Below are 22,578 nucleotides of genomic sequence, written 5' to 3' on the forward strand. Positions count from 1 at the left end.
GACCCCTGACGATTCCGGTTTATCATGTCGCAAATCCATCATGCCGAGCTTCAGGCTGACTAAGGGGATGGCTAGAGAAAACGGAGTGACTAATAAAGCATCTTTTGAAGTCAGTTCAGATGTGTGATGTAAGGAAGTGCTCTGAATGAACAATTTCATTGTCAAGTTGTGAGATTTTGTCGTGAATCATGTTTGCCAGCAAACTTGTAACAGGTCCATTTGTAACATTTCAGCGGCAACCAATTGATCTCTCCAACTGGGAGCTGGAAATGGTAAAGAGGTAAAAGTCGATTCCTTGTTTTTGATGCTAATAAGGTATACATGTCTGTTCACAGCTGCTTCTTCCCGTGTTGTGCTATACGGCTATTTTAAGAGTTTGGATGAAGGGAGCGTCACTACATGTGATTTGGGGAAGCTAATGATGGTTATTAAGAGCAGCTGTGTGCCACAGAGCTTTCCCGCTCATATTGACGATAAGCAAAAATCATAAACACCATATAACCGATTAGAAAAAAATTCAAATGTGTCATTTTGAGTGTATGTTTTAAAAAAGATACCGTATTTTCCGGACTATAAGGCGCACCGGACTATAAGGCGCACCTTCAATGAATGGCCCATTTTAAAACTTTGTCCTTATATAAGGCGCACCGGACTATAAGGCGCACCATTAATGCATCATGTCAGATTTTTAATCCAAATCAAATCATTCTCCATTTTATTTTTTTTAATTTCAACCTCAGACGCAACAAATTACTTTATAATCACAAAATAATGATCCATAGTCTTTTTGATTCATGATTCATAGTCTTCAGCGGGCCACTTATGATTGATTTCATGACACAATGCTTCAGGCCAGTTTAAATTTAGGAATTTGGTCCATATATAAGGTGCACCGGACTATAAGGCGCACTGCCGGCTTATGAGAAAATTTTAGGTTCTTCGGTGCGCCTTATAGTCCGGAAAATACGGTGCACGAAATACATTTCATTCATATTTATGTATTTTATCGCTTTTACTCTTTGAAATGTGTTCCCTCATGCAATTAAGAAAAAAAGAAAGAAGAAAATTGCCACTCGTTTCAAGTCATTTTAGGGAAAAACCATAACATCAGGATATATAGTATATATATATATATATATCAAAGTCAAAGTCTGCTTTATATATTTATATATGTTAGGCTAAAATATTACCTATATTAGGGTATAACATTTTATCTGTATTACACAACATTAGTGCCAGGATGTCTAAGTAATTGACGCAATCACCAAAGGAAACAAAACGGCCTCATTCCACCTACTGTCAGGGGGGTTAATAGGCCTGGATAGAGAAATATAGCTACAATGGCCTAAAGTAACTGCTGGGCTCAGAGCCAAGGGAGAAAATGAGAGTGGCGGGAGATAAAGGGGACGCCACTTGGAGTCACACAGCGAACCAAAAACCAAAAAGCAAGAATTAAAAAGCAGAAATGTCAACTAGTTGTTAGTCTACTGTTGAGGTGCCCTTGAGCAAGGCACCGTCCCCAGCCCAATTTTCTTTTTCCCTTGTTTGTAGGCATGGGGCTATTATGTGCTTCAAAGTTCTTTTGCGGTTATATCTTTATTGCTACGCTTGTAGGCATGTGTATGTGTATGTGTATATATATGTATATTTTTATATGTATATATATATATGTATATGTATGTATGTGGGTATGTCTGTATGTGTATATATGTATATGCATGTATTTTGTCATGTCTTTTCATTGTGTACAATAATCTTATTCTTTTTTCACATGTTTGAAATAAATGAAACGAAACGAAAGTGTCTTTTGAGCAGGCAAAATTACAATAATACTGATGAGTTGAGTTCCTACGTTTCAATGAATCCCACATGTCTATCTTACACTGCTCCTAAATTGACAAATTGATGTAACAATTGTTTCATTCTTTTTATTCTATCGGATGATGTGATTATTATGGGATTCGCAATGTTGTGGAGTGCCTCATTAAAATCTAATTTTATTGGGGAGGCTGGAACGGATTACAGGCATTTTCATCCATTTCAATAGGAAAAGATGATTTGAGACAACTGGTCTAACCCAACGTCTACATGAGTATAAGGTATTTCATATTTGTGCAGTGTGTGTGTGTGTGTGTTTAATATTGCTCTGACAGCTGAGATCAGGCACACTGGCCTGGAAGCACTTGACCCTCTGTAGATGTGCTTTAATCACGCGTCGCACGCCAGATGCTCACAAGCACACGTTTGGCAGATCTCTCACGAGAACTCAGTGTAGCTCACGGTGAAACTGTTATTTCACTAATTACATTTGTTGATGCAGAGGTACCTGAATTTAGGAGTGAGCTGACACTTGAGTTTCTCTGGAAACAACACGTCGCTCGATCGCCTTGAGTTGCTAGCAGAAATTTGTGTCGCATAATGGTGGCGGAGAATTCTACAAGCAACGGAGAGGAACCGATTTTTCAAAAAGAAGGCGAGTTCTTCATGATTATTTACAAACTTTGTGAAATAAAAAGAATGCGTAATCCATCCGCCACAAAACTTGGGAAAGTTTGCTAGCTTATTGCTGAAATAATTCAATACTCCATAGTCAGGCTAATGATATTATTGTGGTTAAATCCCTCCCCTTGATCTAGCAATTGGTCACCGCTTGCATTTTCCAATGACATTCCGACCGCAGCGGTGTGTAATCAATGGCCCGGGGTCAATGTAATCACCCGTGGAGATTAGCGCGTGCGCTCGGGAGAACACGCAGAGGTGTTTTGCGATAAGATAAGCAACAAGCGGACTGTAAAAACATCATGTCTGAGCTGAGGTTCTGCAGCTGCATCATGATTGTGAATGCGGAGAACCAGCAGAGATGTCGACTTGCTGTGTGATCAGCAGGAAAATAAAAGTAGGCCTAATGGAACCACGGAACTCATTCCGTGTTGTGTTACGTAAATAAACATGATGGAGGACCGGCTGCTGTGCGGACTAAAATGCTTCCACCGCTCTAATTAAATGAAGGTTTTTTTTTGTGGTGGCCGCTTCATTGAACAACAGTGGCGACTCCTTGAAAATTTCCGATACGCGTTGCTAAACAAAGCCTTTCCCGTGGGAGGCGGGCGCCGCGTGACAGATGTGATGAGAGCAGCGAACGACAGAAGAATCCTTAAAAAAGATCAGTGCTTGGCTGAACGCAGCCCACTCGTGTCAACGTCTCAAGCAAACGCACGGAAAAAAGTTAAAAGACCAAGGCTGAGATTCCAACTTAATACATTTTTTTTTTAAAAAAAAGCCAAATGAATGCAAAGTGGTATGATGACCATATCGAGTTTGACAAACATCTGCCGAGCAAAGCTAGAAAGTTGCAATAAAATTAACAAATGGATGAAAAGCAACTGCATTCATCTGACATATGGAGCTTTTACCCTCGTGCACAGCTCTGCAGCCAAGAAAGCACCATAAATTGTCATAACGACGCCACGGTTTGGGTTTAATATCCAGAGAGCTAAAAAAAAATCAAAAGCCATCAGGCTCCGAAATATGACAAAGGTTTTTTTTGTTCAATGTTTTGTTTTGCCTCTTCGTCTGCATGCATTTGTGTCCAGATTCTCAACTATGTTTTTCTTTAATCCCAGTGAGCAATTTGACAGTTCTGAGAAAAGAAAAAAAGTCATTTGTTCGACAAGGGATATAAAAAAAAAAAGCAGTGGAGAATTTAATAGAGCACTGTTTCATGGTCTGGCAAAGTAACAATGGTGGGGCAGGGGTCAAAATGTCATCAGGGAAAACAATGCTGATGATGTCAACTCGGCGGTAAGCTGCAGCAATATTAGATGGTTTTCACAGCGGATAAAGAAAAATAATTTCACATTTCATTTTCACTGGCATCTTTACCTGATTAACAAAGCCAGCAGAGAGGAAACTGGAGTCCATTCAAACGCAACAGACTGTTAAATTACGGGAAACGATAAATAGTCCAATTGAGAGACTAGCTCAGAGTGTAATCAGTTCAGTTCAGTGGCTTGATACAAAACAAACCGACTGCATGAATTGACCTAGCAACATACTTTCTGTCCCTTCAACTGGGACAAGATCAACACGCACCTTTTTTAGTTTTTCCAACATGTACTTTACAGAACATCAGCTGGTCACTGCACCATATGTCAATAAAATAAAACAACCTGAAACGTAGACCGTATGTTTTGTTCTTTAACAAAACGGCACATCAAATGGATGCTTATGAGGGGATCGTTTAAAAGCAGAACAAGCCTCAGAACAAAATCTAAATATCATCCATAATCTCACAAATCCCGCCTCTTGATGTGCGTCCAGCGACGCAAGCTGTCCTGTCAAACATGCATTCGCCGATGATATTTGTCCACGCTTTAAAGTATAATCCCAAATACGAACAGAAAAGTTCCAAAAATTCAATGTACTGCCAAAAATCTATGATCCAAGGTAAGTATATGAAGTGGAGCCTTAGAAATAAGAGGCCAAGAAAACAGGTGGAACGGAGGCGAGGAGGCAGGCGGTTATCCAAAGTCAAGAATGTGTCATGATGTAAAGTACTGCCAACCAAATTGTCGCACGGTGGTGTTCCGTGACCTCGCTCGTAATTCAAAATCGGTTTTTCACACGTTGAAACAAACAAATAAATAATATCTCAAAAAGCGAGCAAATCGGGTCACTCGTATTTCAAGGCACCTCAGTATATGCTTGGAAGAAAGAAAAAAAAAAATCTAGTCTCAATTCAGACAATAAAAGACGATCCCGGAGCAACATGCCATACAGTAATGATTTTGAGAAGAGCATTTAGTCCATTCAAAACATGGTTGTGTTATTTGTAGCTGCGGGATGTTGATTTGCAAGCGCCACGCTGGTTGCCAACAACAGGTGTCGTCGCTGCCAAAATCTGATGCTGGAATAATGATTTCAACATTGATTCTTTTTTTTCCCCCCTTCTCACTCCCTGCCATCACAATCTGTCAGGCACATTAGGGCACGTCAAGCTCAAACTGCCACAAAGCTAAAAAAGATTTTAAAAAAATCCTAAATCAATGAGATGATAGGGAACAAACACGATGGCATCGGAGAAAATCAATTTGACGATATGATTTTTTTCTAATTCCTATCATTAGTTTTAACCAACGGAACTTTTCTGACCACGAAAACAATTTCAACAGAAATGGGCATCATTATGAACTAATTTGTTAAGAATTCGTCCGATGGTTTGTTGTCATTTTTTTTGTGGGGCTGGAACGGATTAACAGCACTTCCATGTATTTCAATGGGAAAAAATACTTCCCAGAACAAAAGAAACCTTTCAAATTCCCTGATTTGTGAAGGTTGGAAAACAAAATGGCTGCAGAACCTGGAAAACTACAAAAAGAAAACTCGTGAAGGAAGGCAGCCGCTCCTGTGTGGACCAGTGAGCTAAAACCGTCGCAACCAATGAGATTATCGGGTTGATGCTAATCCTGGAGATGTAATGAAAGATAGTATATCATTCGGTCAGATTATTACAACGGTAATCCAGGTAGCTGGCAGCTGCCAGTGATAAAACAGCAGGTGCATCAGATCTTGACATGTACGAATACAGTAGAGGCCGATCCTCTTGGGCTGAGCAACGGCGATAGCGGATATAGCCGTCCGTTCAAAACGGCACAGGGGGAAAATGGTTCAGCTGGCTAATTGCAAAAGCAACAGAGTGAGACGCAAAAGATGGGGAGGAGGCAGCTGCCGCACGCGTGGAGTGACCTCACCAGTCGTCCGTCCCTCAACCTGTAATAAACGTGGAAGGCAAAAACGCAACTTGACTTTTTTGTTACGGCTACTCCGTGAAATTATCATGCGGGAGCTGAGGTTTTGTTCATGCTCAGAAGAACAATCGGAATCATTAATAATCATCGTCAACAATTCAGTGAATGCCGCTAATGAAAATGAGCGTTAGTTACAATGCCGATTGTTCCGAGCTTCATATATTCAGCAAAAGAAAGATCATTTCACTCCAGAAATTGCAAAACTGCTACTAAATTAAACTCTGCTAATGAGCCAGAGCCAAGTGGGCCCCATTTGTCATGTTCCTCTCCAAGATATTTCCATCCTACTGAGTGTAATTGCTTTGTCGGAAAGTAGAGGAACTCTCCTCAAATCACGAGCGAGATAGGCTAGCTTGTAATGCGGAGTCCCCGAAAATGAGCGATGCAAGTATGTCTCGAGTCCGCTTCATTAAGCTCTTTGGAGACCACTGCAGACGTCCAATTGAATGTTTTCGTCCGATTGGTGGGAGAGGGAGCTAATCAACTGTGCTACATGGTCCTGTGTTTAGGGTCAAGGGTTAAAACACCGGGATTAGGGTTTAGGATTAAGAGGGTAGAGCTTTATGAATTTATCGGTTGTGGGATTTGTTTCTGGTAAACTCACACAAAAACGAAGGAATAAAGGCAGCCGAAACCTCCGACAATTACTCCCGGTGTTGCATAAAAATGGCTTCTAGAGTGTTCTACTTGAGTGTATTCATTCAATTCTGAAGTCACAGAAGGCAACTTATTTGAATACACTATATGAGAAGCCGCGACTTCGACGAGGACCGAGTTAGCTGGAGATGAATGAGGTGAGCTGACAGATCGCTGAATGGAAACACACATGCAAGCAGATGGCTGCCGGTTATCACGCACACACACAACCGCACACATTATGCATACTAAGCAACCCCCCCCCCCCCCCCATGATATCTCAAACTGTGACAGATACTTCTTGTTATGGCACTGGCAAAAAAAAAATTCATTCCTGCTCCTAATTCCTCCGCCTTCGTCTACCTGCAATTTGTGGACAAACAGCCAGCGGGAAGCCACAGTGGTAAAGCAGAAGCAGGGCTTGGTGGATATAAACAACCAGATTAAGGAGACAATCTCCACCATAAATCTGCAATATTATCTGCTGTGGGCGGCAGGAAGGCGAAGCTCAGAGAGCTGGACTGACACCAGGAGCGCCCTGTGATGTTTTATTATCGCCGGCCGTAGCCTAAACTCGGAGATGAACACTTGAAAGCCTCGGAATCAATCACGGGAACGGCGGCGTGCACTTGGCTCAATAATACTTTCCGAGTCTTGCTAAAGAGTTGAAAATCATCAGCATGGAAGTAATCAGCATGGGGGGGGGGGGGGAATGCAAATACTTGTGCATACTTAGACATGCACTTGAATGTGTGATTATGGTGTACTAAATAGTGATGCTGCCATGTAATGTGCAACTGGAATCATTCATTCTAATGGCGAAGTATCGATATGTCTATTTCAATATAGTAATCACATCATTGGCTCTCACCGTACTATGGTAAATACGCCACATCGAAATATTGATATTGTTGCAGTACAGTCCAAGTTGGGGTGGGGAAAAAATATTGATATGACAACATATCACACTGTGTCAATATTGTTGCGGTCCAATATCCATGTCAGAAGTAGATTAGAATCAAATCAACAAATGAGTTCATCACTGATGGCAATACCAAAAATAAAATGAAGGGGGAAGAAGGATAAATGGAGACTAAATGGGAAAAAAAAAACCTCTATAATTAGTAGGAGCTCTGAGATTGGTGTGAACAGGGCAATTACCCCAGTAATCATCAGGTGGTAGGAGAGAGGAGGAGATGTGGCAACAGGAGGAAGAAATAAATGGAGAAAGACAAAGGCGACGAAAGAAACAACAGCCAGGAGTCCTAATCAGTGCTGTGAGCTATGAGAAAACACATTTTCACCACAATGGAGCATTTGGGAGTCCAAAGGGGGGAAAAAAGCAAAAATGTTAGTGATGTAAGACTGTACGCACGGGGTAAAATAGGAAATAATGTGGAACCAGTGCAAGACCCTAACACATGCATTATTTATTAGGACGATTGCAGAAAGGACAACGTCAGTCATGGCTGAAATTGAGGTCTTGAGCTTCCTGAGTTGATCTTCAATCTTTACAATAAATGACACATTGGCTTCTTTAATATTTACTGATATCTAATGGGATACAGTTTGATGGCACAGTATGACATTGCCAACTTTTCCTACTCTAAAATATCTATGTTGGAACGGATCAATGGCGTTGACATTGATTTCAATGGGAGAAAATGATTCGAAATACTGTATGAGCTTTTGAGTTACGAGCGTGATCACGGAACAAATTAAATTCGCATGTCAAGCCATGTCACCCAGTGAGCAGAGACTGATTATTTTTTGATAAAAAAAACCCCCACATCATATGAATTCCCTCATTATCGAACGACATCATCGTCTTTAACGCCAAAGTAATTCATGCCAAGCAATTATTTGCTTTACGACAATCACAGCGTTTGGCCGGAGCTGCCAGCTAATCGGAACGCGAGAACGAAATCAAGACAGCGTGGTAATGAACGTTCTCCAGTAAATAGCCCGGTAGCTGCGGTGACCGACGAATGGCGAGGAGACACAAGAGGCATTGGCTAATAGCGTCTAATGGTTTGCTCTTGAAGGCAGCCAATGCCTGCAAGATTTTCTCCTTACTTCCTGACATTAGCCAGAGTTCAATTCTCCCCAGTGAGCCGCTTTCCTGCTCCCCCATCACACTCGTCTTTGTCAACGTCTTCATTTATTCATCGTGCCCTCTTGTTGCTATTTTTATGTATGCCAATCGTATGGCGAAGACTGAAATGCTCCTTGGTGGGATTTTAAAAAAAAAATTGCATTTCCTTGCAAGACAGATGGATTATTTTTACAATCATGGAACACAATAATAGCTTTGCAATTTGACTTTGTCTGAAGGTTATTTGACTTCATTTGTTTCGACGCCATTTGACACGGACGCAACCGCGTCGACTCAAATGTCAAAGACGAATCACACACACTGAAACGCACTCCTCCAATTCTCAATATAACGCTGCCCGCTCAAACTCATAATTACAAAGATTGAGTGAAGTCGACTGAAAATGCCAGAGAGCAGAGTCACGACCGCCTCTGAAAAAAGAAAAAAAAAAAAGTCGTCACCATGTGAACAAACAGCAGCAGTGCAACGGAGGCCGAGCAGACTGCAAGCTAACATGGCTGTCAAAACAATCCCATTGCGCCAAAAAGGCACAATAAGATGTAAATAATGTATTACTGATATTTGAATGGTTGGAAATGACCAAAATCAGACAAGAATTGACACCCTTTGGGAGTTTCGTTCTTTTTTCACTAGCACTACTACAACAAATTAAAAATGACTCACTCTCAAAGCTACGTGTTAGCATAGCAACCAGACACATGGCCATGTGATCTCGAGGCCGCAACGCTTTGAATAAATACAACAACGAATACGAGGGAATTTTTGATCTGGCATGACCACCAGTACCATCTAAAATAGCAACCGGTAACCAGTTTGTGTTCCACCAACGGCCAACCCACATAAGAGACCCGCACAAATCATCTCTTTCTTTCCGTCACGGCAAGAACAGCTCTCTCTCCTTCTCTTTCTCCATCTGGATGAGAGGCTGTCCTGGTGTGTCAGTAATGACAATGTGGCAGAGTTCCTCTCTGACAATTAGCCCGGCCGTAATTACACGGACACATGTGGCGCTGTCAGTCACGGCGCTCCTCCACACAGGAACTCTCCCACCCGCCACCAAGCGAGAGAGCGAGACCACAGACTGTGCCGACCAGTAGCAAGCCGCTCAATTACGCTCAACAATCCCACGGCTCGCGTTGAAAACGACGACCGAGCGGCGCCCGGCGAAGCTTTATTTGTTTGCTGCTAGCTTTATGGACTGCTTGCGATGTTCCGTTTACTAGCTTAATGCACTTTGTGCCAACGCACGCCACAGATGGCAGCCAGCAGCGAATTCAATTTGTGACGGGAGCACGACGACGACGAAAGAGCATACGTGGCTTGGGATACGAGTTTCATCTCTTCCGTGACCATGCTTGGAAATCAAAACATTCATATTTCAAATCACCGTTTGCCACTAAAATGAATGCAAGTGTCATTAATGTGTTCCAAAAAAACATTTTACTGATCAGATCCGTGGAAATTCTAGTATTTATTATGAAGTTCATTCAAGTGGGGAAAGAGTATATTTTTGAAATCCATCGTCTGCTGCTACTTCAACACAAGCGATTAGAAAGAATTAAAGCATCCTAATTTAAATCCGCCCGCTTGCAATTTGTTCTGAGCAAATAATCACTTGAACGATGTGAAAGGAAAAATGGCCGCCGACAGCATGCTTGAGATCAATAAAGACACAGCCTTTATAAATGATACTTAAATATCCATTACCTACTCGTTCCGTGGCATTAATTAATGCGCTTGTAACACGATGCATTTAAGTCAAGTTAATAGAGGGCCCGATTTCCCTCGGGCATCTCCAACAGGGGCCAAATAAATGAAAGTTTCATCCGGGCGTCGACAACGTGGCATGAGAGTTATTTGTCAAGCGTGGGTGAGGTTGTTTGCGCCTTCACAGATAAATACACTCTCTTAATGCCTGCCCGACAACGAGCCATCCATCACCAGGAGAATTGAAAGAAGACAAGCGGATAAGATAGAGTGCTTCAGAATTCGAGCAGATGAATTGGACTCAAAGAATTGACGCCTAACCTGTGGAGAGAGCATCCATTTAGAGGAATGTAATTGATGGAGGGGAAAAATCATCCGGGATGTGATGACGGCATTCCAAAATTCCAAGTCTTACCTCTGCGACGTCTTCTTGTACTTGCGCCTGTCAGAGATAAACACCAAGTTACATTCGGATTGACTGAAAAGTAAGGCAAATGAAAAAAAATAGCTATAAAATAACTACAGTAAAGACAGACTTCAAAAAGAGGTGAACGTTAAGACTACAAAAGCAAATCGGTGTGACGTTCATTGAGATTAATTTATTTATATCACAGAAATAGCATGAGCTGTCAAGTAGACAGTAAAATCAACACAGCAATTACTTAGGCAGATAATTTAAGAGGACGCATGAATAAAACATGAGCATCCGCGTACACAAACGCATACACACATCCACTCCATCCCGCCTACTTTAATACAACACACACCTACTATCACTTACGCTAACATTTGGCCCGAAAACAAACACCCACGCCTCCGCCGGGTGCCTTCGGCGTACCTCTAAAAGCCGAATCCATACGCACGGGCACTTGTCATCGGCGAGTCGAGGGGGGTCCCACTTCACAACACGTAGGCTCGGATCGGAAATGCCGCTCGGACACAATTGCGGGCACTTAGTTTGATTTGCGCCATCCTCGAGTTGAGAAACTCCATCGATAGAAAATTATCTACCATCTGGCCTATGTCCAGTGAGTAAAGGACCTGTGATGTCTATGGCGCCACCTTGAGCCAAAGTCACCTATCTCTGAAGGGAGCCTTCGAAGATGAACTCTTGATAAAGTGATTAAATAATTCATTGATTTCCTTTAATCAGGGAAGGCGACAGGGAGGTCAGCCCGCGGCGGACATGTGATTTATTTATGAAAATCCTTTGGAAACAATGCCAAAGCAGAAAAGGGGGAATTTGTCATCAAGAAGGGGGGGGTAGTTAAGCCCAACATGCTGCATAATTGACTGCAAAGCAAGGACAAGGAGTGTCGAAAGGCAACACGCTGACCTTCTATGTACGCGTGATTGGTGAAAGCCGATCTTGGCAAAGGCCCCGCAATCGAGTGCGGCATCGTTAAACGAGACTGAGCCTTTAAAGTTGAGTGGGGTTGAGAAAATTAGTGAGGACGTGGGCTGTAGTTTGGGATATGTAGTTTTAAACATAGGGAAATTGCATCATAGGTCTCAAAATCAATGATCTTGTTCTAAATGAAACTCATTCACTGCCATTGACGGCTATAGACGTTAAAGTTCCATTTGGAACTGGGCTGGCAGTGAATGAGTTAAAACCAGCTGTGATCAAATTGCGCAAGTGAGGCTGCGGTGGTTCTGGTCTCAACTCGTCTGGACTCGAATGATGCAACACGGCTGTCCATTGACGCCTTGTCAACATCTGTGGCAAGCCCCCTTGCTTCAAACAGTGACTAATGTGACGTCTGAGGAACGGCGTGGATCGGGCCTGACCGTCAAATGTCAAATATCGGGATGGGACAGACCCTTGTGGCGGCAAATTTAGGACGGTGACGAAATGGAAGTGGGCCGAGGAAACTCAATGTGGCAGGGGATGATGGTCGCTCGAGGGGAGCAGAAGAGAGAGGGAACAATAAGGAACCTTTCTGATAGCGTGATAACTCTTAACATCCCCCGTTGCTGTCGGGGTCGCAATGACAAGAACTCGGAGTGCATGAAAGCTAATTGCCACTCCATCTTGAGCGTAGAGAACAACGCTGAGTTCTGGGTGCCAGGAAAGGTCAGGGAAGGTGTTGATTGCTTGCCAAACAGGCACCGGTTTGAAAATATCTCGTAAAAATGCCCTTATGTGAAATCCAAAAGAGAAACGTCCATTTGCAATTTCGTGAAACAAAGAGAGGGCTTTCAATTTGTTACGGGGATTAAGAGGTTACCGGGGAACGTGGACGCCTCAACCTCCTTCGTTGAAGTCATTCTTCGGTTCGCAAATTGTACTTTTACAAATCAACTTAACGTTTCCTAGCTTTTCCTGATCATAAATCACCCACATTACAATATTCATCCCAATTGTTGATTTGTGAGCTCCGTCTGGTATTATTCTCACGCACACACACACACACACACACTTGTTGACAAAAGCAAAAGTGGTTCTACTCACAGTCCTCGGAGCCTGAGCCAAATCTTCTCAATTTGTTCCGGCTGGAGGTACTGAAGGGCCGTGCTTTCAAACTCCTCGATCTCTTTGGTGGGAGACTCCATGTCACACACTCGCAACTCAAGAGTGACGACACTCGTGCCAACGGGGAGATCAGCGGCGGCGAAGAAGGAAAACTTTAATCCCTCACGTACGAGAGAGAGCGAGATGGCAACGTGTGACCCGAGGTCGCCTCTTCATTCACACCGCCGCCCAAAGCTGCGATGCGCCGGCCGGCATGTTTCCATCTCCACCCCCTTGTTAATCTCTTCTGTCCCTTGTTTGATTCCACGAGAGAGTCTTAAAAGCTGAGGCAGTTGGGCGATTTGCCAACTGTTCAGGAGGCTCACTCGTCGGCTCCTGCGGGGGTACGGGGGTCCTGGAGCCGTGCCATGCTCGCTTAGCAATGACGGGATGGAGACGGCAGGGCAGCGCAATCCGGGATTAACGCGCACTACTGCCGGCCGAGCTCTTCACACACACCGGGGAGGGAGAGGAGGAACAGTGGCAGTGGAAGTGGGAGGAGTCACGGCTCATAATGACAAACCCGTGTTCTGTTTCTGGCAATGGAGGGGCGGGGGAGCGGATGATGGTCTTGAATGAGCAGGATTACAAAATGTTCACAGGATAACAACAACTAAAAAATGACAGAAAGATATCAAAGGGATATTTTGAAGATTTGAACGAATATTTGAAAGCTTTTGTATTCGTTTTTGGGAGGAGAATGCTCAATAGGTTTCTTCGTATTTTTTTGCGTGTATGTGTAGACAACCCCACAGTTGCTGAAACTACAATAATCTACACAGTTGCCAGCCATGACATGATCTGGCAACATAGCCTGTTGTCATCTGAACATGCAGATTATACATTTACTGCGTTGCATATTAAAGGCCGAACGGAGCGGGATTAAATAGCATGCAGACGAATTGACCGAGATTACGCTGATCCAATGGGAGCATCTCTGCATCCCACAGGGGCAGCCCACAAAGACAAGCGGCATTGTGGCGAGTAATCATGTCAATCCCGCCTGCTCTTGCTGGTGACCGAGTATAAAAACAACAAAGACGATTAATCGACAACAATCGTTTCGTCTTAAATGGATCTTTTTCTTATTTGGGACCAGTGACAGTATATCTTCTTCTTTTCTCTGACGACAAATAAGATGACAAGACCATCAAGCTTCAAATTCTTTGCTGTGAATCTTGCAAGAATGACTCAGCCCGGGCTTACTCGGCGCCCCCCCGCCCGCCACACTCTGCGGTCTTTCAATTACTTGATGCCGGGATAAAGCCTGGTCTCCACCTCAAACACGCCTCTCCCTTTCATCTTCCGTGATGGCTCTGGTGCAAGAGGTTCACCCCGGGCATTGACAAACCCGCTGATGTTCTCTTCAAAGGCGCGCCGGCGTCTTATTTTTCGGCTCGCCGAAATGCACTCTTCATCGCGGCTTTTTTCGCAGAACTGTGACGCCCTCTCGAGGGACCCGCGGCGGCGGGCGGGTGACTACGGGTCGGCGAGAGGGGAAGAGCGTCGACAACAACCTCTTGGCAATTTCACCTTTTTGCACACCCGGGAAGTGTAAATTTGACAACGGCTATGTCAAAAAAAAGCTTGGAAGGTCCCAAAAGGTCAGCACTCTGACTTGAGTGTGAGCTGTGAATGAAGAAGCATTTTGCAGCATGTCAGATGATTGCCACATACTGCTATTTTGCTTCCAAAAAAAAAAAAGAAAGCTGCCTTCTATTCAAGAAAGCTGTTGGTTTGTCTTTAGTGAATGACGCACCACATTAGTTGTGCAAAATGCAGCAAGATTCGATATCACACAAGAGCAGACAGACTGGAACAAAGGGAATCAGCTGAGCGCAGACCTCTGCCAAGGTCAGACAATAATGATAACAAATATCCTTGCTGATGGAAAAAGAGAAATAGAAACAAAAGCAATTATGATTGTTTTTTTTGTTTTTTTTGCACTGCAGTTCATACGGAAAATTAAAAGCCGTGGCTTACGAGGATCCACAATCATCCCGAAGGCGGTGGTAGTTAAAAATGCAAAGTGTGTACTGGCAGAATGTGAAACACAAAATTCACACGAATAATTTTTTTTTCATTTGCTTCAGTCTCATGAAAAAGCCTCAACAATTTAGTTGCGCTAGAATGACTCTGACGAGGGCGTAGAATGACACTGCTGGTCATTGTGATAATTCCACTCGGCTAAGCTATTGACGTCACATCACCCGAGCTCCTTAAAGCTCACGTATCGCAATCACGACATCAACGTCAACGGCCATTCGGAGGTACATAAAAAATTCAGATCTCATTAAAATTCCCAAGCAAGTCGATAAGGCTATCTAGGCATTGAAATAGAAATTGCGGGTGCCAGTAATAGTCGCACTTTGGTATCATTATCCGTCATAAAACCTAACTTGCAATCTCGGCATTGGATGAGTCCAAGGTTGCAGCATCCAGCTACTTACTGTACGTCAAATTCCAACAGACTGAACGTGGACAGTTGGACACCGACTAAAGACGATAACAATTGTTAAAATGTATGTTTCAATGAAGAAAAATGTCTCAGCACATCTCAGCTCATCAGTGCAGCACTAATAGTGGACATTCTTTGCAGAGGATAAAGAATATATGACAGAATACCGCTGCATTGTTACGGTACATCAAAAAGATTCATAGCACAGCATCGTAGATGTTATTTAATGTTAGCATTAAGCTAGCAGACGCTATTTCATGTTCGCATTAAGCTACCACACACTAAGCTATTTGGTTTTTGATATTTGTATTACTCTTATGCAGTGCTTCTCAAATAGTGGGGCGCGCCCCAAGGGGGGGGCGCGGTGCAATACCTGGGGGGGCGCGTGTGACCCTGGGGAACAGGCTTTTTTTTTTTTTTTTTTTTTTAATTATTTTTTTTTTTTGGCAGTACTAGAATAAAGTGTAATTGCGCATTTACTACAGTAGGCGGCAGTGGCGCTCTCATTGTTACTTCTGTCACGTTTGCGACAGTGCAACATTTTACGACTTACAAGACAACAGGTTTGCCTTGGTTAGCACAAATTGTTTAATTCACCTTGTTTTGTAGGTTCAAGTGTTTTATATATTGTGCTCCTGAGTTAATGTTGCTGAACTGAATATAAATAAGTTATTATTTTTTTAGTTTTTGTAGTTTATTAGTTATTATAATTATTAAATATTATTTATTGATTTGATTTAATTTTGCAATGGTGCAATTAGTTGGTCAAACATGTTTACAGTTTAAACAAGGATTTATTTATTCTTAATTTCAGGCATTGATGCACTTAAAATCTTTTCTGTTGCAGACTTAAAACACGATTTGATAAAGTTATTCTTTGTAAGTTTGACCATATGTCTTTCTTTTTTTCTTTAATGTTAATAAGGATAAAATGTTATGCAGAGATGGATAGTCACGGTGGGGAGTGGGGGGCGCGAATAGTTTTCTTCTTGCTAGGGGGGGCGTAACAGAAAATAATTGAGAAGCACTGCTCTTATGACATTTCACTTAGTTTTTTTTTTTTCCTCAAATGAATTGAAAGGTTTTAAAAGCACTCTTGTTTGTCGCAAAATCGTCCAATCACAGTTTTGACGTTATAAATAGCTGCTTTCCTCTGCCGCTCTGGTCTTGATGAGAGCAACCTGTAAATGGCATCACTCAGTAGGTGTCTTTATTGCCTCGATGATATTGAGCCAGACACAAGGCATCATCCCAAGCCCGGCTCATATCTCTCTTGTAAACACTCTTCCGGGCGGCCATTTTCTGTTTCCCCAGAGTTCACTTCAGGGTCAAGGTTTTGGCAAGCGGCGGGCTGGCGGTAACTCCAACATGTAAAAGTGCCAAAGATCCCTCCAGATTTACACCTTCACCTGAAGTGTCTCCCTCGCTGGGACGTTGGATGCCAGAGTGGCCGAGCAAAAACTAACTTGAGTTAAAAGACAGTGTGTTTTACTTGGCAAAAGGTGAACGATTGTCAGACAACACAAAAGCATTGGTGAAGTGATGGTCGGGTTCTCCACAGAACATCCCATTCCGTCCTTATTGATTATTTTTGTACAGGACATCAACATGTTCTGGAAAGGCCAGAATTGATGGGCTAGTATCAACGGGTCAACTGTGACTACTATCAAAAAAAGGCTCTACCGAAGTATATTTTGAATCCGTTCCCAAAATGTAATTAGCAGGGCTTTGAGGTCCAACATACACGAGGACAAACATATTGATTCCAGCAAAGGTTAAAAGCTTTTCTCTAGCGACATTGATGAAATATATGTATAATAAGCAAAACAATAGCAAGCATTTGGATTTCGGGGACCTCGGCACGAACTGTTGATGCAGCGTAAATGTATTAAAAGCCAAAACCAAAACGACGAGGCCTCAGGCAGGCAATTTGAACGTCCGACCGCGAGGTGACGCCGCATTCGGTCGATGCGCAAGCACTCTCGGTCACGCACACTCACAAACCAGTGGAGGCTCATTAGCCGCTCGGCGGGGCTTGTGATGAAAGCAGCGGTAGCCAAAGGAGGGGTCGGCAGGCCAAACCGGGGGCTACAACAGAGGCGTCCGTTTTAATCGACTGCGTTGCTCGCCGTCCAATTAACAGGCAGAAAAATCACAGCGCTGACCGCAAAAGCCATGCGGGCCTCTGAAGTCAAACGTTGGGTCGTGTGAACTGGAAGTCTGAGACACCAATCTCCTTCCTTGTTAAAAATGCACATTCGCAAAACTTCAATATTTTGTTGAATTGCCCAACTTGAAATTTTATCCAAGTTCGTTTTTTTTTAATTTATAGAGTTCAGTAGCAAGTGTCAGAAACAAACTTTTTCTCCCCTTCATTAAAATGAACGTTTGTATCACAGAGGCACGATTATCGGCAACCAAAATTAAAACCATTTTTAGATAGCAAAAAAAAACAGACCCAAAATAGGATCATCTCCAATTCAAATCTATCATTCAATCATCACAATGCATTTGGACCATGCGCCTGGAAAGGCCCACGTCACGCTACCTGCGGCAATTTTGTCGGCGGAGCCCTTGAGGTTAATTGCAATCAAACGGTTAAAAGCCGTTCAATATTCCAAAACGCGACACGGCATTATGTTAATGCACGTTTGAAGCCATTGTTACCAAGGTGGAATCAATCTCGCCTGCATCCCTCGAGGTCAGCGTCCATACGGAGCAATTAGTGTGCAGTGAGGATTAAATGTCAGAAATGACCATTATCAACTCGAGGTTAAATCAATTACCATATGAAATTGATATCAAGTGTATGCGTGGTCAGCACTACAAAGATCCTACCTGATGGCCGTCTTCTCTGTGACATCCCCCTCGTCCGTCAGGGGGAGCTCATCTGCCAGAATCTCCTCAGGTGTCCGGAGGTCATTCTGGGGGGTCTTCTGCTCTCTGCCTTTGATGCCCATCCCTGCTGTGATGGCGTTCCATAAAGCACTTTGGGACTTGGAGCCTGCAATTATAATAAGAGATGCATTATATATGTATGTAGCTGTAGACGGGGAGCTTCGTTTTGTTTACGGAAGCTTAAGTCGCTTGAGGGGAGCGGAGTAGCGTTCTGATGCTGCCATCGTGTGGGTGTGTGATGTAACAGCCAAAAAGTTGCACGACATGACACCAGGAAACATTAGCTCCATCATAAAAACTCATTTACACTTCATAAACGTACGTGCAAAACTGGCCTGTGGTCGACTTGAGCTTTCTCCATCTTCGTTTGCCACTGGAAAGAAGAAAAACAAAAAGTGAGGGGACCCAGTTGAGAGCACTAAAAAAAAAAAACGTCTGGAAATTGACAAAGCTGCGCAATATTGCCCAAAACGGTGATACATTTAGTTTAAAGGACCTTACGGTGACGGGTTATTGAGGAAAACTAATGAGCTGAAGTTATTTTTCCAAACTGAAGCCACTCGGCAGCATCACAGAACAGAAGCTTGTTACCATGGCGATGTGGCTCACTGGGAAATGAGCCAGCTTTGTAGAGAGACACCACACACCTTGAACTCCCAGGTTTATTACAACATATCTCCTAGCGATTTGTGTATTTCAGAACCCGAGTATTGATGTAAGGGGCAGCGAGGTGTGGTTTTTTTTGGGTCATAATTCTAGTAACGAAAACAGCCTGAAAGAAGCGAAAAATTGCGAAATATAGGTATTGTTTAGATGTAAAACGTGAGTGAGGGGGGCAATATTTGGAGAGGGCAGGGGGTTAACAACGAGCTGGTAGAATGTACTGAATTTATGGATTACGACTGACACCCGAGACAATATCAAAAAGAATATTTATTTTTATTTGAAAATTTTGAAAATCAGTTGAAGACCTTGTAAAGTCATTCAGAGATTTGACAATTGCTGAAAACACAGAATTATGTTGTAGAGAATTGATTCAGTGTTTTAACACGTTTCAATTTTGCCTTCATGAAGCCTGGCACGAGTCACTCATCACCAGCTAGCTAGCTATGCCTACACCCCCAAAATTGTATCCTGCAATGTGTCACCTGAACGCACTTGTTACATTCCGTACAAGATAAAAATGACTCAATAAATGGTCTAAAAAAAAAAAAAAAAAAAGCAACAAAAGAAATAGTTTCTCTTTAAACTGACTGTGAAGTTCAAATATGTTTACACGGCAGTGCATCGATACCGACATTGCGGCACTAATAAGCACAGCTCGCGACAAAGCACCGCAGTCGGGAGTCCAAACATCAGCTGCGGGTCTCCACGTTAATAGAGCGCCGGACGTGAGGGGCAATGAGGGAGCGGTGCTTCAGTCACGCTTCAGAGGAGGTGATTGGCGAAGCGCGCCCACCGAGAACCCAGGCCCGGCCGAGCCATTGATTGTGATTCTTCGGAGTTGCCATGGCAACTGTCCATGCTTGCCGAGAGCGCCGGCATTGTAATATAGGCCGCGTGTGACAAGAGTGGATTTGGAGCTCTACTACCATGTCAACAGAAAGACCATTTAGATGAGATCATAAACACTCTGGGTGGAATTTATTTGACGACACGGTACATCGACCTCCAGGAGTTGTACTACTTTCTTATTAGTCTTTGTTTCAAAGCACTGTCATGCTTTGGCTGTGCAGCTTCCAGTCCTCATTTTGTTTTGTCCAATCAGATTTCAGCTTCTATGTGTTGTCATGTATTTGTCATTCTCCCAAAGTCTTCAGAATATTGTGACTAGTGACATTCTTCCATCCTGATTGGTTCAGATGTGCTTAGCCTTCTGATTGGTTGATCTTAAGATGCACACCAAATACCCATGATTCTTTTTTGACATCAAGGATCTGACTGTATATATACACAAAGTGTGGGAGTGAAGTTTCCCAACTAAGGATCCTTCGCAGCTCCAGTTGTCCTGCCGCAACTCTTGCCTCACTGAACGAAAAGGGAAAAGTCGTAGTTTGACAAACGTGTGCCAAAACAGCTTTCTTATGAACTGATGGCGGATTTGTTTTTATAGTTTTTTGCCTCGCCCCCTTTAAGCACATAAGTTCATCTACACTCAGGTTGTCAGGACAATAGCCTGAATCCCAGGTGACGTCAGCTCGCTTGTTTCCATGGAGGGCTCGCAGCGCAGCGGCAAGCATCAACTTCAGCCGAGTGGACTAATGCGGCGAGTTGAGCGGCCGGTCTCGAATGTGACACGCACACTAAGTCTTACCTATGGTGATGTTGAAGCCGTCAATGCTGAAAGTGGCGCTCCGACCCTTTCGGAAGCGATGCTTCTTGGAGTTTGCCTCCATAACCTCAAGAAGCTCAGCGCCTTTGGTCTGCTCTTTTATTTCTCAGTTCATTAACTGTCAACAAAAAAAATTTTTTTTAAAAAAAACAGTCGGCGGACTCCACTTGGCGATCAGTGCTGGCGGAGAATTCTCACACTGGTCACCTTTTCAGGCACAGACCTCCTTCCTCTCCATCGCCACCACCCCCCCGACTTTATTTTCTCCCTCTCGCTTGACGTTTCCTCACAGCTCCACAAGCTCATTTCAACTTGTGGCTCTTGTCTATCTCTTTCTCTCTCGCGCTCTCTCTCTCTCTCGCTCCGTCCCCTAAGCGGTATGGTAGGTGTATAGTGGGCGGTCGGGAGGGGAGGACATCTCTGGAGATCTTTAAAAGCACATGACTCCTCCTACTAGGAAGAATTTTCAACGTGATAAAATCCTGCCTAAATCTATTCCGGTTTTGCTTGCTAAAAAAAATGCCCCCTCCCCTGAAAAAAAAAAAAAAAAAGATTCTATCAAGACATGTGTAGCGTCACGGCAAACTGAACAGGAGTGACAGATGTGTCGAGTCCCGACGAGTCCCTGAATCAATGCCACTGCTTTTTCATTTTCTCTTATTTACCCAAGCCCATTATGAGCGCACACGCAAAAAGCTCGGAGTGCTGCCGCTTCAATGGTTACACGTGATTTGTAAGAGTACACAAAAAATCCAACCACATCCAAAATGATCATGCTGTCTCTATGAACACCATATGACATTTCGCTTCAGGATTTTCCCCTCTTTCATTTCCCCGCCCAATCCGATTCCGTTTTGCACTTTCCCTTTCAATTGAGGCGCTAATAGCAGAAGGGATGCGCCACGTGATATACATTCCACTTTTTAGGGATCCATGTTTCGTAATTTAGCCTGAACCACATTATTGTCTTCAACCTAGGACTTGGATTATATGGTGGTCCCTCGAATAGACACTGGTGCGTCATCCACTTGAGATAAACACCTCCCTAAAAATAGACAATTATCAAGAAACATAGTAGGTCATTATCTCGGTTCGTAGTAGCTAGTGTTCACAAGAGTGACCTAACAAAGACAGCTCTCACTCTGCCAGGAAAGTGTGGAGTCTACAGTAAATCAATCAATTCATTCCAATTAAAACAGAGTACTAGGCCACAACACTTTCCGGAAAATTGTTACGGGTGGTTCTCAGGAAGTATGGTCCAAGAACGTGACGCGAGCACCCAAAAATGAACTTTTACAAAACCCGATTAAAAAAAAAAAAGACATTCTTTAAATCAAAGCTTCTGGCAGTGTGCAGAGATTGTTGATCACATGGAGCTGTTTTGTTTGGATACATTTCCTTTCTATTTACATTCAATACATTTGGCGTTACGCAATACATTTTAGAAGTTGCCGAGGACATTGCATAACACACTCAACGAAGCCATTGTGTGCCTGCGCCCCAACCCCCGGTCACTCTTTAGTCAACTGCAATATGTGTTTTCACTCTCAACTGTGAAAATGCAGACTTGTACAGTACACTGGTAACGACGAACTGAAATGACAGTTCATGAGAAAAAAATCTTCAATGTGATTACGCTCAATTGGAAGGAGACAGGATCAACATGGGAAGGCCGGGTATTACGCATGATTTAAATGAATTGCGTGTTTTGACAATTACAAGGGCGCAGATTCGCTTTCCTCTAAAGACAATAAACATTGTTTTTATTTTCCCTTCAAAATGGAGTCTTTAATTGCTTCTATATTGCTTTGAGACTGTTTGTCCACCCATCAAGCGTGAAATTACACAACCAACTATTAGATCCACTACAGTGTGTGATTCTCCGGCTTAGTGAGGAAATACTTTCTCCACAAGCGATGCTTTTGTTGACTATTTTGGCCACTCACGCTTTTCTTTGCGCTGCCACAAGTTCGAAGCACCTCATGCCACATGACTGTCGGAAAATTTGTAAAGCGTCATAATGGCACATTGCTATACAATATGTCAACAATCGACAATCGAAGCGCAAAAACAAGCTCATTAGAGGTTTCCGCAGAACTGTGGAATGAC

The 22,578-nt window shown here is 43.1% G+C and overlaps 1 protein-coding gene and 1 long non-coding RNA gene across 5 annotated transcripts in view; one reads left to right on the plus strand and one right to left on the minus strand.

Annotated features, from left to right (window-relative positions):
- pde1cb (phosphodiesterase 1C, calmodulin-dependent b) overlaps positions 1-22,578 on the minus strand; it is a 36,391-nt gene that overhangs the window by 10,942 nt on the left and 2,871 nt on the right. Inside the window, exons 1-4 of one of the 4 annotated variants that reach the window (XM_037275963.1) lie at positions 20,677-20,827; positions 20,452-20,587; positions 18,460-18,510; positions 18,078-18,243 (exon numbers count right to left, since the gene is read on the minus strand). In XM_037275963.1, coding sequence (XP_037131858.1) covers positions 18,078-18,243; positions 18,460-18,510; positions 20,452-20,533 — 299 coding nt within the window. In that variant the 5' untranslated portion in view covers positions 20,534-20,587; positions 20,677-20,827. Of the gene's footprint in view, positions 1-10,681; positions 10,709-12,721; positions 13,257-18,077; positions 18,244-18,459; positions 18,511-20,451; positions 20,588-20,667; positions 20,828-22,578 lie in introns of those variants that run through there. The other 3 variants (XM_037275964.1, XM_037275962.1, XM_037275965.1) reach the window with 3 other exon arrangements.
- On the plus strand, positions 527-15,898 carry LOC119137018. The gene is made up of 3 exons (XR_005100838.1): positions 527-537; positions 4,716-4,730; positions 15,818-15,898. It is a non-coding gene; the product is annotated as an uncharacterized LOC119137018 (long non-coding RNA).

This window comes from Syngnathus acus, chromosome 17 (assembly GCF_901709675.1).
Source record: "Syngnathus acus chromosome 17, fSynAcu1.2, whole genome shotgun sequence".
NCBI classification, from domain to species: domain Eukaryota; kingdom Metazoa; phylum Chordata; class Actinopteri; order Syngnathiformes; family Syngnathidae; genus Syngnathus; species Syngnathus acus.